General features: G+C 43.6%; 1 protein-coding gene across 9 annotated transcripts in view; it reads right to left on the minus strand.

Moving 5' to 3' along the window:
- The window catches only part of NLGN1 (neuroligin 1), a 623,846-nt gene that overhangs the window by 297,972 nt on the left and 307,996 nt on the right, over positions 1 to 17,878 (minus strand). For 7 of the 9 annotated variants that reach the window (XM_083613216.1, XM_083613220.1, XM_083613218.1 and 4 more), the window contains one exon: positions 2,769 to 2,828. The exons of the other annotated variants lie outside the window; for them this stretch is intronic. In XM_083613216.1, coding sequence (XP_083469342.1) covers positions 2,769 to 2,828 — 60 coding nt within the window. The remainder of the gene's footprint in view (positions 1 to 2,768; positions 2,829 to 17,878) is intronic. 9 annotated transcript variants of the gene reach the window in all.

Raw genomic sequence — 17,878 nt, forward strand, 5'->3', positions numbered from 1 at the left:
TAACCTGGAAGAGTTACCTCGAGTTGAGAACTTTGCCCCAGGATGAGAATGGAAATTGTGCCGACGGCACAGCAGCAGCAGCAAGAGGCCCCATTGGCGAAAGCACGCCTCTAGTTAAGAACAGTTTCAGGTTAAGATCGGACCTCCGGAACGAATTAAGTTCATAACTAGAGGTACCACTATATTGCATTTGTGAAGGACAACAAAAACAGGATGGCTTTGAAGTACATGACAGACTCAGTACATGGTGCTGGCTTCGTGAACCATGGTGAGATACTATTTGTGCAAGGCTGCACACTACAGCATTGCACAAGAAAATCCCCCCCCCCAAAAAAAACCCCAAATCCTTATTCCGCTTCAGCAACCTTTTGTGCAAAGGAAAAGAAGAAAGCTGCTAGGCAGCCCATCTATAAAGCACTGTACAAACTGTGTTTTCATGCTCCTTGGGTCTTTTTTGGATGCAATCCAACAATGTACAATGTGTTTGTTTGAGGGCAGCTTGCAAAGTGAAGGAATGTGAGGCTAGATATTATTTGGAATGGGTGGGCAGTTATAGGGATTATGAGGTACAATAGTTTATAATCCCCAGTGACATTTTAAAGAGGTGTGTACAAAGTGGGGGAGCAGAATGGATAAAGATGCAATTCTTTGCAATGTCAGAATGGTTAGTCATGCATCGGGGTGGGGGAAACCAACCAGTGAATGGGAATAAAGTAGCATTGGCAGTGGTGACCATTTCTGAGTATGCCACGTTTTTGTCTATTTTATCCTTGCTTGCCTATGTTCTTCTTGGGACTGATCCAAATATGTGGAAATGGACATGGTACAGTCCTCTGAATTTCTGGTATTTGTTTTCCCTTCTCCCCTTTACTCCACCCTGGTGTTTTCCTACTATGGAAATATTCAATACATTAGTAGTTGTGCTTTAGCAGACGCTTATCTGCAGTCTTTGACATCTAAATCACAGGGGTACCAGGAAGCACTGTGTGTGCCTTGATTTGGGGCTCCTTGCACAGATTCAACTTTGCTTGAATCAAATAATATCCTTCCACATTAAACCTTAGGCAGTGTACCAACAGGATTGTCCCTTCTCAGAAACTGCACATTTGTATCTTAAAGATGTATGCAAAATGAAAAATAATGTTAGATACATGTCTGCGTGGAAGGCAAGGTGATTAGAACAGTCCAAAAGGAAACACACTCCTAAGCATGGGAAAATGAACTATGGCAAAGTAACCTCTACCACTGACCTCAATTTACAGTTCTCTTAATTCTTGTTTTAAGGAAGAAATAAATGAAAGGATTGCTATTCAACCATAAACACATTAAAGTAAACAGGAGTTATATGAAATGACCCCCAATGCTGAGAAGCCCTGTTCTGGGGCAAGCTAAGTTTAAATAAATAACTGTACTAACAAGGCACTGTTGCTATTTTATGGGAAATGAGATGTTTAGGGATTTCTGGACAATGAAAGAAACCCATGGACTTGTAGTAAACCTGTGTCCCAAGCCTGTAAATCATGTTTTCATTGGACATCAACATTTCCCCCACACATAAACAGAAACACGAACAATGGGCATGACCCAGTAGCCTCAAGTCCACGACCTTGGGCCCTGGAGAAGAGATGGACAGCAGGCCTGCTTGGGATACTCTGAAATTAAATTAGAAGAATTTGAAGAAGAAATCATTCTCAGTAGGGTGTTGCATCAAGTGGAAGACTCAGGACAGTCAAAAGAACAGAGTTCTTCACACAACAGGGAGCTCAACTGAGAAATTCGCTTCGAGTAGCCGTAGTGATGGTTACCCAACCTGGATCGCCTTAAAAGAGGATTGGACAATTTAATGGAGATTGATGTCATCACTGGCCATTTCTACCTCTGCTGTCAAAACTGGGAATCACAGGTGCAGAAAATGCTTTGGTGCACAGGATCTGCTTTTGGGCTTCCCATGGGCATTGGGTTGGAAGGGCTGGAGTTAGATGGGCCTTTACCATGATCCAGCAGGGCTCTGACTGTGAAGGATGTATTTTATGAAATCTTTTTAACAAACGAAGACAAATTCATGTGTGTGTCTCTAGAATTCCGTGTTACGGCTGTCAATTCAGAATAGACTGGGAACTGGGTCTTCAGAGTTTTCTCTCTTGTTGTCATGCCTACTAAGGTTACGCAGAGTTTGTGATACCATTTTTGGGACCTGAAGCAGAAGTCAAAGAGTTGCAGTCACAACAATCCAGTTGCTTGGGAAACACTTTTATCACAGCGTTTATCATTCCTTCCCCAACAAACACAACATTTCCATATTTATTAAAATGGCATTAAGTGGGTGACAGAAAAGAAACAAAAACACAGAGTCTTTTGTCTTTGGTGAAATATACAGAAACAGAGGTTAGAAAACATGCAAGAAGGTGTGTGAGAGAGAGACTTTTTCCAAAGCGTGTTAGTTATCATGGACAAAATTCAGTCAAAAGTGGGATGCAACATATCAGGAGTCTGTTCCGGGGAAACAAAAGTAAAATGGCCTCCGGGTTGGTTGGTTTTTAAAACACTGTTATCTTAAGAACTTAACAACATTCTTTCTTTTAAGAAAAATTAAAATATGTAACAACAAGCAAGAAGACAAAACACATCAAAAATGGGAATTAAAAAAAAAAAACAAATCTTCAAAAGAAGACAAGAAGTAAAAAAAAAGAAAAAGAGGGGAGAAAAAAGATTTTTCAAGGGGGGGAGGTCCTTGTCATGCAAATCAGTTTGGCAGGGGGAAAAAATACCTTCATCCTCTGCACCTTCATTATCACCTAAATCATCTGTCTGTTTCTTTGTTAGGGGACCTAGGATTGAGAACGGAGAAAATGGAGGAAAAAGACAATTCAAGAATATACAAGACTGAGGGGAAAAAGTAGTCAATATTAAACTTCCAAGGACGTTTCAAGAAAAACCACTCGTGGGGACAGGAGTACCCTCAAAAAAAGGATTTTTCAGCAAAATATTCCCTATATATATATATATATTCCATACAAACATCTAATGTAAAAAACCAAATATGCACACCATAAATTATATTAAAAATTAATGAACCAACATCCACTACTTCTTTTTGGAAAGAAACCCAAAACATACCCACCATATTTAATAACACTGAGGAAGCAATTTAATCTATTTAATTTTTTAGTTCATTTTTTCTAAAAATTTAAACCATTTAAAAAATCTTGTTCTTGGTTTCGATGTAGGAGATACCTGATTATAATTTTTTTTAAAAAAAACAACGCAAAACAAAACAGGCCTTTACAGTGAGTTCCCTTCAAAAGAAATATTATGCGAAATGCAAATTGATTTCCATAATTCCAGCCGTGGTGGCTAATACATTCCAAGGATAATCATGTCCTAGATTTTGTTTAGTACATCCATTAATTTGTAATTTAATTACAACCTTGGATAGAAGAATGTTTTCAAACCTTTCGATACCTGCTGACATATTTGTTAAAAATAACGAGGTTTCAAAATGGGATTCAAACCCGGATACTGGAAGGGTTCCTTCCACAGAGGTGATTACAGTCTCAGCAGGTCACGGTATTATCATACAATCGATTCGTAAGAATAAAGGAATTAAGACTTAGTATCATTCCATGCTCAGGACAGCAATACTATTAACAAGTGTTAGGAGATTAATCTTACTTTGCGGGGGGGGGGGGAATGGCTACCCTTCTCCTCAAGCACACAGCATAGTCAGTAAAATGCTCCAGAAGAAAAGTCAAAGGCCATCAGAGAACACCATTTCCATATACCATGTATTTTCACACTTTGAAGCACAAAACAAAAGCAGCTGAAACTCAGCATTATATTTCTTTTTTTCTCCTCGAACAAGCACAGCTCCATGACATTCTGTAATCTGCATGCAAAACACACACAGAGACACACACACCCTCCCCCCACCGAAGTCAGTACAACTGCGAAACTTTTAAGTTAAAAAAGGCAGCCAAGCACACAGTTGAAAAGGAAAGGGGGGGAATCTCATGCATAAAATAACAGTAGAAGGAAACAAGAGAGGAGATGAAAGGTTCATGTTGGTACCTAGAGCATGGGTAGGCAAGAGGCATGCATCGTCTCACAGAAAAGTTGAAACATTTGTATTTTAAAAGCTCTGCTTCTTTCGACTTCTTCTCTCTCTCTCTCTTCCGAGTGACTGCAAGCTAGCACATCAACCCGAAATCTGCACTGTGGAAAAGGATGCTACCTTTGCATCTAGCAAGTTATATGGAAATTGGACGGCTGAGTTGAAGGTCTCTGTGAGAAATATAACCAACCCATGAGTGAGCATGAGACTTTTTACTTAGAAATAAAAGCAAAACAACCTTCTTGTACAACAGGAGGGAAAACACCTACAAGGTGCTGGAAGTCTCAAACCATGTATCTCACTCTATGCACATCTACCATGTCTTGTCAAAAGCAACTGTCTGGTGCTCTCAGCGCTACCAGTTGAGATGGGCAGAAGGTGGGATTGCAGATGCAGAATACTGATAGGCTTCTTATGAAGGTGCCACCTTTGGCCTGAGATATTCAGCTAAACAACAACTTCTTCTTCTTCTTCTCCTCCTCCTCCTCCTCCTCCTCCTCCTTTACAAAAATAACAGCTGCTATGAACATATAAATCTGACTTAGACTGAGCCATATCCTTATTGGTTTAGCACACTGTGGTCTACTATGGATGGTGGAAGCTCTCTGCGGTCTCAGGCAGAGATCATTCCTAGCACCCAAGAGACTGAACCAGGGTCTGAACCTGGAATGTCCTGCATGCAAAAATGTCATAGTCAATTTATTTACCTACCATATCCCCCCCACAAATGCATCTGGGTTCAAGCGGTGTTAGAAACCGAGATATGAAAACTAGGAGCTAAATGGCACCTTAAACCTGGGTTATGGGTGCAACAATGGAATGTCCAGGCCAGTGGCGTAGCGTGGGTTGTCAGAACCCGGGGCAAGGCAAGTAATTTGCACCCCTAACCCATGGATTTGCGCCCCCTAACCCGTGGATTTGTGCCCCCTAACCCTAACCCCCAAATGTTGCGCCCGGTGCGGCCGGCCCCCCCTGCACCCCCCACGCTATGCCACTGGTCCAGGCGCACTTTTTTATAAGAATACAAAGCTTAAAATGAATGAACTGCAGCTAAAATATTATATTCGTTTTTCACCTGGTCTAGTCCTTCCCCTGCCCACCCCCCTAATATTCTTCAGAGGGTCTCTTCTCCAGTCTTCAGAGAGCAGCTGGAAGTGGGGAGGCAGAAAAAGGTCCTCCTTTCCTTCCACTCTGCAGTTACAATCTGAAATCTTAGGCAAAGTACTGCACCCAGAGCTCAGAAACTGTTCACGCTAATGAAATTCCCTGTCGCACAATGTGCCTAGAACAATGGGAGTTTTGAACACTGCAAGTGGTTCACACACACAAAAGTCTGAATAGCACAAAATAAAGCTGTGCCGTGCAGGGCATCAGTCTTGAGAGCCAACCTAGACAGCATAGCTATTGCCTCCTCATGCTCTTGCTGCTACGCCTTTATGGGTTGGCTGTACTTGGACCTGCCATTTCAAGAATTCACTTTGTGCCCCCTCTGCTTTGCTGTGCTCTGTCACCAACATGACCCTCCTCTAAAAACAGACACAGATCCCACTCCCTGACCCTGCAGACCAAATTTTTCTCCAAACCATTTTTTTTAAAGTGATCTTTTAGGAGGTCACGTAATCAATATTGCACATTAGCAGTTACATCATGAACCTGAGAAAGTGGGCTGATTCATACGCAAAACAAAGACTTTTCAGCCTCCACAACGCTGATTCAGAGGAGATTTCTCTTCTTAATCAAGAGACTCTGCCAGGTCCAACCTCCCACCAGAACAAGCTGATGATTCTCATTAGTGCTAATGGGAAAATGGACCCACATGGCAGTTTGGGGGAGAAAGAGCATTTTGCATCTCATCAAGGCGCTATTGCAGAAACAAGAGAACCACTGTACATGAGTGGGGAATTCCTAATGAACTCTGAACTCATTTAATTTCTGTGTGCTGCTTGGTCTACCATTACTAAAAACGTAAGTCATCCCTTTTAATCTAGCTTTAAAGCCACCAGTGTTAAAAAAAAAAAGGAGGACGTGCCACATTTTAACCTTTCATGAATTTGATGGTGGCGCCTGCAGGAACACATTTAAAAATGCCTAATCACATGGGCAAGACATCTCTGTAGCCATATGGGTGGATTTTAATTATTTTGGAGCACACAATTATTTTTCCATTTAATGATGCAGCAAAGCAGACATTTGTATTCTTTTAAAAGGAATGAAAGTCTTGTCCAAAAGCTGTGCACGGTCAGACAGAAAGAAGTTAAATTGCACTGAGCCTTATCTATCAGCTGCTTTGCAAACAGAATAACCTAGCAGGCACTGTTTTTAATCAGCGCTTCTCCCTTACGTTCATGACTATCCATTCCCATACCTCATATAAAAAGGAAATTAATATTTACAACAAAACTGCCATAGCCTTTAAATTTAACTAACTCCAACAGGAAAGATAAGCATTCGGAAAGTTTTTTGGTGTCTGGGTTTTGGAAGCAAAGACATCATTGGAATATACTCAGAAAGCAATGGCCAAATGAACTGAACAAGCTTACTTGGGAGTAAGCCTGCAATCCTGTGCATGCTTGCTTAGCCTGCCGTCCCAGATAGCCTCACAGAGCTTTGTCTATGTTAACAAGCCTTTGTTATTAATCACATGTTAACCGTACTTTCCCCCAAAATATCACAGGGCAATGAATATGCTGTAAACCAGATGAGGGTAGCCAATGGGTCTCAAAACCTTGGTGAGTTAGGAACCTTCCCTCCATGTGAAGACCGGCTATGGTGGATTGAGCAGGCGAGATCAATAATGGGTCCATTGGTCAAGAGGTTTCTGCACCTGCTGTAGATGGAAGTGATGGGCAGATGAGGCTCATCAAATTGGGAAGGTAGCGCATCTAGGAGATGGAAAACTCTTAGCCTAAACCTCTGCTGCCTTCAGGAGAAGAAAAAGCTAAGAAGTAAACCCTACACAAATCTGGAGTGGAGTCGTGAAGACGTTTGGTGGCAAATGTATTGCTCTGATTTTTATTTTTATTTTGGATCCCATCAGTGAGTCCAAGAGGGGGATCTTGTCATCTTTGGCAGCCCAGGACCTCCACACACACTGCCCATGTTTGCACCCTGAGGAGATCACTTTGGCGCTGCTAACACAGCAGTTTGACTTCACACTCCATTGTCTCTTGAGATAGATGGATGCCAGTAAGGAGAATGTATATGCAGCTATCCCATTTTATCCAAACGACAACTTAAGCTAGGCTGTAGAACTGTGGCTCTTGCACTAGTGGATGGGCGACTTTTAATGTTGCATAGCAGAGGAATACAGCTAAATTCATGCCAGCAGAAACACGTTCTGCAACAGGTTGCATAATTTAATATGCAGCAAAGTTAACATCAGCCTGTTTATGTAACAATGGTCCACTGGTGCAAAACATTTCACCAGTGGAGCCACAGATGATGATGAAGAAGATAGTAATGATAAATGTTACATTGCACTCATGAGAATAGACTGTTTAGGTGAGAGAAGAAAAGAGAAAATCAGCAATGCCCTCAGATCTGATAAGGTAATCTCAAGAGAAGGCTACTAAACACTTACTGGATGGCAGTGAAAAACCTCATCTGCCTGTATTGAAGACAACAATGCCAAAACAATAAAAATGAGAAGGGTCAGTTTTAGGACTGAGCTGGACATTACTAACTCTATGCAGGTGGGAACTCCACAGCATTTTGCTCTCCCGAGTTACCCCCTTTCCTTCTCACTTGCAGGAGCACTCCAACCCATAATCAGAGTTAATTAAGCTAATTGCTGGCTGTGACAGTATTATTTCACTATGCTTTGCCCAACCCCAAATATCCTTTGTTCTTCTCCTCCACCACCTCCTGTATCAATAGCCAGCAGAAGAATAAGCTATAAAGAACCAAGTCTTGCTCCCACCTCTCTTCCCCTTCAACCCTATACTAGATGCAACATTGTCTTACACTGAATGTAACTAAGAGACTCGATGATTTAAAAAGAGAGAGAAACATTGCACGTTCTTTTATAATTCAATAAAATCCTTAATAAAAAAAATATTTCGAGAGAGAGCGCAAAGGAGCATTAAGAAAATATGATGAGGCATGGGAGAAACTTTATACGCTGCAGGAAACGACAAGTGAACTCCTGAGTTGTGCATGAACATTATTGTCATTTTGAACTTTTGCTCTAACTCAGGGAGGGAATTTGCACACTTTCCCTGGAATGAAATGCACAAGCAGCAGTTTCTGATCTCACCATGAAGGAGATGACCAACTGCTCCTTTTGCATGTTACAGTATGTAAGCAGTGGTGAAACGGACATGCAAACCATCTTGCACATTTGCTTCAAGACACTTCCTGCAAAATGCAAGCGAGCCTATGAAGCTGCCTGCTTCCAATCAAATCAGACCATTGGTCGATCTAGCTCAGAATTTGACAGGCAGGAGCTCTTCTGGGATCAAGGCAGGGGTCTTTCCAAGCCCTTTCTGAAGATACAAGGCACAAAACCTGGGACCCCTTTGCATGGAATATACATGCTCCTACCAAATCAATCCCTGGTTGAGACAGCTAATTGACAACGGCTTCCCCCTCACCTCCAACCCTGCTCTCCTGTCTTTGCGACCAAGACAAATTCAGGTTTTCCCATCTCTGTACATTTCCCTATCCCTTCATCTCTGTGCCAGATAACATTACACACATTGAATTGCTGTCTGCCTTGCATCTGTTAAAATTGCAGGAGTTCTGCTGGGAGAAAGCAAAGCTGGATAGAACAGTGTGGCACATGGAGTAGGCAACCTGATTTTACACCCTAAGACAGTGGGATGGGGTGGGATCAACCATGCCTGCTGGTTCTGGACAGCAGAAAACACTTGGGGCCCACTGCTGCCCCAGCCCATTCACAGAGCAGTCAAGCTGCCCCAAAATAATTTGGGGGTTTGCTTGTTTGTTTTGTTTTGCTTGCAGCAAGGAGAGAGCAGGTAAGGAGGGAGCGGGTGCCTTGACAGCCCTGTCTCTTGAAGAGGGCAGAGGGTCAGTCTAAACTGTCCTGCGTTTCAGGTGTGATTATTTCTCAGGTCATCACCGTAGTTGCTTTCATCATACACTGCTTTCCCACAACTATGCTTTGAATATATCCAAGAGAAGGCCTTGGAACCTTGGTGTGAAACTTATCTCCCCCTTCTGAACACCATTATACTGGATGCAACCAGGAGTGGCTGCAGACAGGGTGGCGTTACTCACCTGGCTTGCTCAGGTTGCTATGGGTTACCAAGAAAGGGAGGGGAAAGGCAGCAGGGAGCCTATTAGGGCCACATCAAGCAAGGAGGGGAGTTTTTAAACCCTTTTATCCTTGAACCTATAGAATCATAGAATTGCAGCATTAGAAGGGACCCTGAGGATTGTCTAGTCCAACCCCCTGAAATGCAGGACTATGCAGCTGTCCCTTACGGGGATCGAACCCGCAACCTTGGGAATATCAGCACCATGCTCTAACCAATTGAACTATCCAAACCTGCTTTAACTGTTTTAATTGCTGGTTGTGCTGTTTTACTGGGCTTGTTTTACTGCACAGTCTAATTTGTGAAATTTTATGTTAACGTTTTGATGGAACTGGGGTGTTTGTGTGTTTTACTTATACATTGTTGTGGTTTGGGAAATGGTTTTATACATGCAAACTGCTTAGGAGATACTTTGGCAATTAAGCTATTTGTCTCTCTGTGCGTGCTCCTACAGAAAGAGGGCAAATGGGTGATTGGGCTATGTGACTCATGCAGGGGGCATTGCTTGGGTTCTCGGTTTGGCCTTGTTTAACACCACTAGTTTTGCCATGTAGCTCAGTGTGCATAGTGCCACAGTTGCATCCAGTACTTGATTCCTGATTGGCTGGGATCACCTTGGAAAGGAGAAGGATGCCCTAACCCAATTTTTCACAAAGATACTTGTCATTAAAATCCTCAGCCTTTTCACAAAATAGGGGTGGTTTTATTTATGATGGGGTGAGTTGGTTCAAAAGTGTAATAGGTGAACATTTGACACAGGTCTACTGCAAGATTTCCCGGTGAGTGCAAGACTCTATCCTGGCGTCTTCTGAATGGTTCTGGGAGGGGATCCTGTGATTTTTGGAAGCTTATCAAGTGTTCCTTGTTGAGATCAGTAATTGTGAACAAGCATGCCCAATAAACATCTTGCCCGCCAATATTGGACTTCCCCTGTAATGCACAATCACAGTGTAACACTGAATGTGAGCTCTCATAAGCCTCACAGTCCTTTACAGAGCTTGGCTCACCTATGACAGCCAGGTAGATGTGGAAATCATTCTTTGATGGTAGCAGCTTTGGGGATTGCTGCTCTATCCAGTTGGCTCATTCACAAAATGCTAGGCAGAACAGCTTCAGCAGAAATACAAAAGCATCATAGCTAGAAGACTTGAAGAATCCAGATATATGCCAGGAACAGACATTTGCTTTCTGAGATACCTTCAACACTATTGCAACATGTATTTTGAAGGCTTTTTTTGGCTACCAGATGATGTTGTGTGTCTGACATCTATTTGGCTCTCTGAAGCTTTTATGATGAGCAGAGCTTTTCAGAAAAAAAGTGAAAGCAGCACACTGTCTGGCAAACCCAACAGCAAAGCATGGAAGTGTGGCATGGTGCCATGTTATCCACACAGCTGCCTTCCCAACTCCCACCCTAAATTCAAAGCTGCTGTAGATTTTCCCAGCCGAAAATTCTGTTTCCTGCATTTCCTATCAAATGCTTGAAGTCACAAAGTCAGATTTTGCCTGAACAAAATCGCTCCACTCCACAGCCTGTCACATTGAGAGGCATGTGTGTCCTCAAGACTTGATTACCTTAACACACTGCGTGTGGGGCTGCCCTTGTATCTGGTCCAGAAGCTTCAAATAGCACAAAATGCAGTGGACAGACTGCTCAGAGGAGCAGGCCACTGGCATCATGTTGCCCTTCTGCTGAGTTGAGCTGCAGTGGTTGCCGATTTGCTGTTGGGCCAGGTTCTAGGTACTTGTGTGAATTCACAAAGCCCTAAACATAGAGACATCACCTTGCCAACAAAGGTCTGTATAATTAAAGCCATGGTTTTCCCAGTAGTGATGTATGGAAGTGAGAGCTGGACCACAAAGAAGGCTGATCGCCGAAGAATTGATGCTTTTGAATTATGGTGCTGGAGGAGACTCTTGAGAGTCCCATGGACTGCAAGAAGAACAAACCTCTCCATTCTTAAGGAAATCAGCCCTGAGTGCTCACTGGAAGGAAGATCATGAAGCTGAGGCTCCAATACTTTGGCCACCTCATGAGAAGAGAAGACACGCTGGAAAAGACTCTGATGTTGGGAAAGATGGAGGGCACAAGGAGAAGAAGACGACAGAGGACGAGATGGTTGGACAGTGTTCTCGAAGCTACCAGCATGAGTTTGACCAAACTGCGGGAGGCAGTGGAAGACAGGAGTGCCTGGCGTGCTCTGGTCCATGGGGTCACGAAGAGTCGGACACGACTAAACGACTAAACAACAACAACAACAAACATATATGGGGTAAGGTACTTGAGGGTTGATTCCAAAAGATCCCGCCTGAGAAACGTCTTTGCCCCTGCGGAGACGGTAGCACTGAAACAGTGGCACACGTCCTCCTGTCTTGCACTCTCTATGAAGACCTGAGAAACGAGATCATCACCCCACTTCTACTAACTATCCCAGGGCACTCAACCACTGCCACAATGTCCTTTCTTCTATCAGATCAAAATGAGCAGATAACAGCAAAGGTTGCTAGGTTCATAGCAGGGGCAATCAGAATAAGGGCTTCTAACTGACTGCTGATTCAGGACATTAAATTGTGCTCTTATATTAAATTTCCCTTTCTGTGTATACTGTAATGTTTTATTGTTGCTATGGCCATTGGCTAATGTGAATAAAGTTTTTTATCTATCTATACGGGGTAAGGCGATCTTACAGGTAAACTGGACCCAAGTTGTTAAGGGCTTTACATACCAATAGTAACGCACTGAACTTGGTCCAACAGCAAAATGGCAGCTGGTGCAGATGAGCACAGATGTTCTTTGCTAACAACGCCTCAATCCTGTCAGCAATCGTGCTGCAGCACTCTGCACTAACTGCAGCAACTCGATCAAGTGCAAGGGAAGCCCCACACAGAGTGCATTGCAGTAATCTGGTCTTGAAGTAACCAGTGCATTAACTACTGTGGCCAGGTTTTCCTGGTCCACTTCTGGCCGTAGCTGGCAAACCAGTCACAGTTGGTAAAAGCCACTTCTAGCCACACAGGTGTCAGGGACCGTGCTGAGGAGGGCTGCACTGAGGAGGAATGGTGGAAGCCTCTCCCTGCTCCGGATCAGGATCCTGAATCTTCCCAGGAGCAGGAGGACAGTATAGAATTGGAACAGTGGTTTGCAGAGGGACATAGTTCAGAAGACAGAAGCTAGGAAGTACTGGATGGGGAACAGCTAGGAGGAGAAGCACTGGGGGAGAGAGAGAGAGTTAACAGATTCACTTTCTCTGGAAAGTGTTCATCCGCCCAGCCCAAGGTCAAGAAGAGCAGATAAGGTGGCAGCACAGAAAGCACAGCGGTTACGAGATCAGTTTATAAGACAGTATGACATGGGTGACTAGGGAGGAAGTGGGGGTAACCCTTAATTGGGAGCACCTTCATTCCTAGGAAATGGATTCTGTGTTCTCTCACTGTGATCATTAAAGTTTCCAACTGGTAAGAAGTCTCCTTTCTCTTTGTTCTGCTTATCTACTGCTGAAGGGGGGAGGAAGTTGATTTCCTGAAGCCTGACGACAGGCTACCTGAGCCTGTAGTGACAGGGCTAGATCCAAAAGCACCCGCAAACTGTGAACCTGCTCCTTCAGGGAGAATGGAACCCTCTCTGGGATAGGCAATGGACCAACTCCTCAGACATGGGAGCTACTCACCCACAGTGCCTCTGTCTTGCCGGGATTCAAGTTCAGCTCCCCCCCATCCATCTCACCATTACATCTAACCTCTGTGCTTATTACCCATCTGCCCCTGCTCTATATTTCAAGATCTAAATACCATAAGGTCTGGTAACCCTAAAGAGGAATTGCCTACTACCATGGAGGGGAGGTATATAATATTGGCACTTTCATTGCTTGCTTGCTGCCACCGTTGAAGTGCCATCTGTGGTGATTGCTGCTCGTTGGACTACCGGTGAGGTTCACTACAGTCTTTGAGCAAAGTGCAGCTTGGTGTCAGAGATGCTGATTCAACATCTGAACAACTCCATCTGTCTAGAAGCACCCTTACAAAAGATTATTATTTTTTTCAATTTGAACTTCCCCCTGCACCTTGGCTGCCTGAAGACATCTATTTTAGCAGAGAGCAGCCGATATAATTACACTCTGTTTACACTGTATTCAAAAGGTAATGCATTAAGTACATGGCTGTAAGGCAGTTTTCTGTAAATACATCGCTCTTAGATAATGGTATTAAACACAAACACGGGGGGGGGGGGGGCTTGAGTGCTACTGTAATTATGTTGGGATAATGTTTTATAGCGCAGTGTTGTAACATGGGGAAAATTACTTGATCCCAAACTGAATTCCTTTCAACCCTAGACCTGGGAAGTGGGGCGGGGGCAGGGAATGAAACCATTTCATCTGCTGCATGAAAGCATCATCTGAAAGAAGTGTTTCTCTATAATAATAAAAAAATCTGTTTATCGGAACTTCCGAGGTCAGTGCAAGATAAGAGGCAGCATACTGTTGAAAGAACTATACCATAATGGATCTTTTCCCACACAGACATACATATCCTCTCTATATTGTTTCATATGATCATGTTTTGTGTTATTTATATTTTGACTTTGTGTTGTGAACCCCCCTGAGATCTAGGTATACAAATTTAAGAAAATAATAATAATAATAATAATAATAATAATAATAATAATAATATCATAGAACTGTAATGCAGGAATCTCAGCCAAAGCATCAATGGCAGGTGGTCATGCAACCTCTGCTTAAAATCATCCCATGAAGGATGGTCCACCATCTCTCATGACAGTCTGTTCCACTGTCAAACAGTTCTTACAGCCAGAAAGTTCTTCCTGATGTTTAATTGGAATCTCTTTTCTTCAACCAGGCCTTGGGATGATTAGCATCCTATATACCCTTTGTTGGTTCAGGTGTTTATTCTTCTTTTTATTACATATTGTGTGTACTTTTATGTTGTTAACTGCCCCGGGATCTGCAGATGAGCAGTGGTATGCAAATTTAATATGGTAGTAGTAGTCGTGGTAGTAATTTGAAGACAGCCATCATATCTCCATGATACTCAAGTTCCTTCTATACAGTGGTACCTCGGGTTAAGTACTGGAGGTCCGTTCTTAACCTGAAACTGTTCTTAACCTGAAGCACCACTTTAGCTAATGGGGCCTCCTGCCGCCGGAGAACAATTTTTGTTCTCATCCTGAGGCAAAGTTCTTAACCTGAGGTACTATTTCTGGGATAGCGGAGTCTGTAACCTGAAGCGTATGTAACCCGAGGTACCACTGTAATAGGAAACTATCAAATGTTTTCAGGCAGGAAGGAAGGCGAACAGGAAAAAGCATGCATATTTCATCTAACTGTTCAAAGATCACAAATGCACATCCAGGTGCTGCGATTTTATTATTTCACCAATACTACAGCACCAGAATTCTCCCCGCCCCCAACACCCCCCCCATTTTTGAATACTTCGATTTAACCTCGGTCAGCTTTCCCTTTTCTCTTTCATGCCAGCGTGACACAGGGCAAGCTTTCTTACACCCCACCCTGCTATCTGCTGAAGGAAATGCTTAACAAGCCCAACGTGATATACAAATAATGAATGGGAGGTATACTCAAATGTGACAGTGGGTGGATCTTTGCATCATTTACTTGCACAAATGGTAGGGGGGAGGACCTCTGCCTAATGCTCTAGGGACCTGCTGCCAGCCAGAGTGGACCAAGGGCCATCAACAAGGCATTCCCATTTTCCAATGTGCATATGGCACATTTTATGCTACCTGGAAATGTAAATATCCTCTCAAAATAGCCCAGTGTGTGAGAGATGATTTGCTCCTCCTGCTCAGTTTCTTCTTCATTATCTGAGGAACTCCTATGTTGAACGTGCCCCCTTAAACACACCCACATCTGACTGACACCCACCTTCACTTCCATTCTTAACAAAGGAGAGGTACCAAAAAGCTTGTCTGCTCTTTTAGATATGGCAGCCATTTTGAGCTGTGCCACATCCCCGTGGCTGCCATTTTGTGTTATGTCATATCTCTCCCCCCCCCCAATAGCAGCCATTTTGTGAATCGGACCAATAGTCCAACTAATGGTATATGGCATGTTCCTATGAATGTGCTGCATGGAAAGCATGGCCTTGGAGCCTCCAGTGGAAGAAATAAAATTTCACCTTTTCCACTGGAGCACTGTTTTAACAATGGTTCCTCTGCAATTATGAAAGGCCCACACTCCCTACTGCTCCAGCCCAGCAAGGCTTTCATTTGATTAAAGCCGCATTAACTTCTCTATGGATGAGTTAGCCATATGATCTGCTGATGTGTCCCTTTAATAAAGAAAATTATATTAACACACCATGAGGTATAAGAATTGCTTTATGTAATAGCTGCAGACATAAAAGCATTAAGCACATCATTAATAACCATCTGCCTTGGAAAACAGTGCCATGGGTAACATTGGGATCTCTTCTGTTTAGTACATAACCAAATCAACACTTTTTTTTCCTGAAGAAGGCTTGTATTTAAAAAGATTATCCCTCAAGGGCTTTATATGGGGATATAAAAGATGCCCAAGGGCTTCTATAAGCTTTTACTCAGAATCTTTATATGCTTTGAGGGAAGCTGTAAGAACCTCAGAAGTAGCCTGCTATGTAAGGGCTGAGACTCATACTATCCAGGAGGGGATTGCAGAGGTGGACCTACATTTTTGGAGCCCGGAAGGTTGAACTGTCATGGGTCCCCCTTGGCAACCAGCAACAAGGTCTGGGTAACCACGGCTCCCTTCTTCAATGGGGCAGTTCCATAACAGATCACCAACTTTTATAACATCTGGGTTAAAAAGGTAAATGGACCCCTGACCATTAGGTCCAGTCGTGACCAACTCTGGAGTTGCGGCGCTCATCTCGCTTTACTGGCTGAGGGAGCCGGCATACAGCTTCCGGGTCATGTAGCCAGCATGACTAATCCACTTCTGGCAAACCAGAGCAGCACACGGAAACGCCGTTTACCTTCCCGCCAGAGTGGTACCTATTTATCTACTTGCACTTTGACGTGCTTTCGAACTGCTAGGTTGGCAGGAGCAGGGACCGAGCAACGGGAGCTCACCCCATCGCGGGGATTCGAACCGCAGACCTTGTGATCGGCAAGTCCTAGGCTCTGTGGTTTAACCCACAGCGCCACCCATGTCCTAAACATCTGTGCTACTGACTCTCAAACTTTGAGATGGTTGAAATAGATACAACAACAAAATAATCAAATGGAGTCATGCAACTCAGATTGGGTCTACTAGATCCATTTTTTTAAAGCAATGTGGACAAAAGTTGCTTTTGGGGCCCCTTCGGACTTAGGGTTCTGAAGCTTAAGATTCATTAGTTTCATGATCTGCACCTGGGTGATTGGGGTGTCAGATGCCAGAAATGTGACTACTTCTCTTGCCAGAGTTTCTTGCCGCAAGCTCAGGCAACATTCCTATGGAAAGAGGTAATCAAAGTTCAAGGGCACATTCCAGCCAGGCAAAAACACCCATGGTGGGAATGAAACAGTGAGGAGTGTGGTCTGAGGAGAAATCAAAGGGCCAGTCTGAGAGGCCTGGAGGGCTGCACTCAACCCCAGGACTGAAGTTCTCCATTCCTAAAGATTATGAGTCTGGTGAGTGCTTCATTCACCAAGGGAAGGCTATTTTTGGTGGCAAGTTCTTTGACCATTTAGGAGAAAGCATGAAGCAAAGACCCATTTAATTGTTTGTTGATATGTATATCCCACTTGCTTCCCAAAAAGGAAATCCATGGCAGCATGACAGTTGTGACTTATGTTTCTAAAAATTAATAGAAACCCAGGAACATTAACTCAGAGTCAGCAGACCACCTGCTGGGTTCCAAAGGTGCTATGAAAGGTGTTTATCACAGAGTTAAGGAGAAAGTAGTGATGCTTTTGAATTGTGGTGCTGGAGGAGACTCTTGAGAGTCCCATGGACTTCAAGAAGATCAAACCTATCCATTCTTAAGGAAATCAGCCATGAGTGCTCACTGGAAGGACAGATCGTGAAGCTGAGGCTCCAATACTTTGGCCACCTCATGAGAAGAGAAGACTCCCTGGAAAAGACCCTGATGTTGGGAAAGATGGAGGGCACAAGGAGAAGGGGACGCCAGAGGACGAGATGGTTGGACAGTGTTCTCGAAGCTACTAACATAAGTTTGACCAAACTGCGGGAGGCAGTGGAAGACAGGAGTGCGTGGCGTGCTCTGGTCCATGGGGTCACGAAGAGTCGGACACGACTAAACGACTAAACAACAACAAGTGATGGGGCCGGGGAGGCCTTCCTAGGGAGAACATTTCACAGTAGGGCTGCCATTGCCCAAACCACTACTTTTCTTTTTACTGTTACCCACCCAGGGAACATCAAAGCACACAGAGCAGGGCCTCTGATGCTGCTCTGTGATATACAGATTTACATATGAGATAGTCAGTCTTCAAGGTATCCCAGCCCCATCTCATTAAAGGCAAGTACCATCA

The sequence above is a fragment of the Podarcis filfolensis genome (assembly GCF_964270895.1).
Source record: "Podarcis filfolensis genome assembly, chromosome: 5".
NCBI lineage: Eukaryota > Metazoa > Chordata > Lepidosauria > Squamata > Lacertidae > Podarcis > Podarcis filfolensis.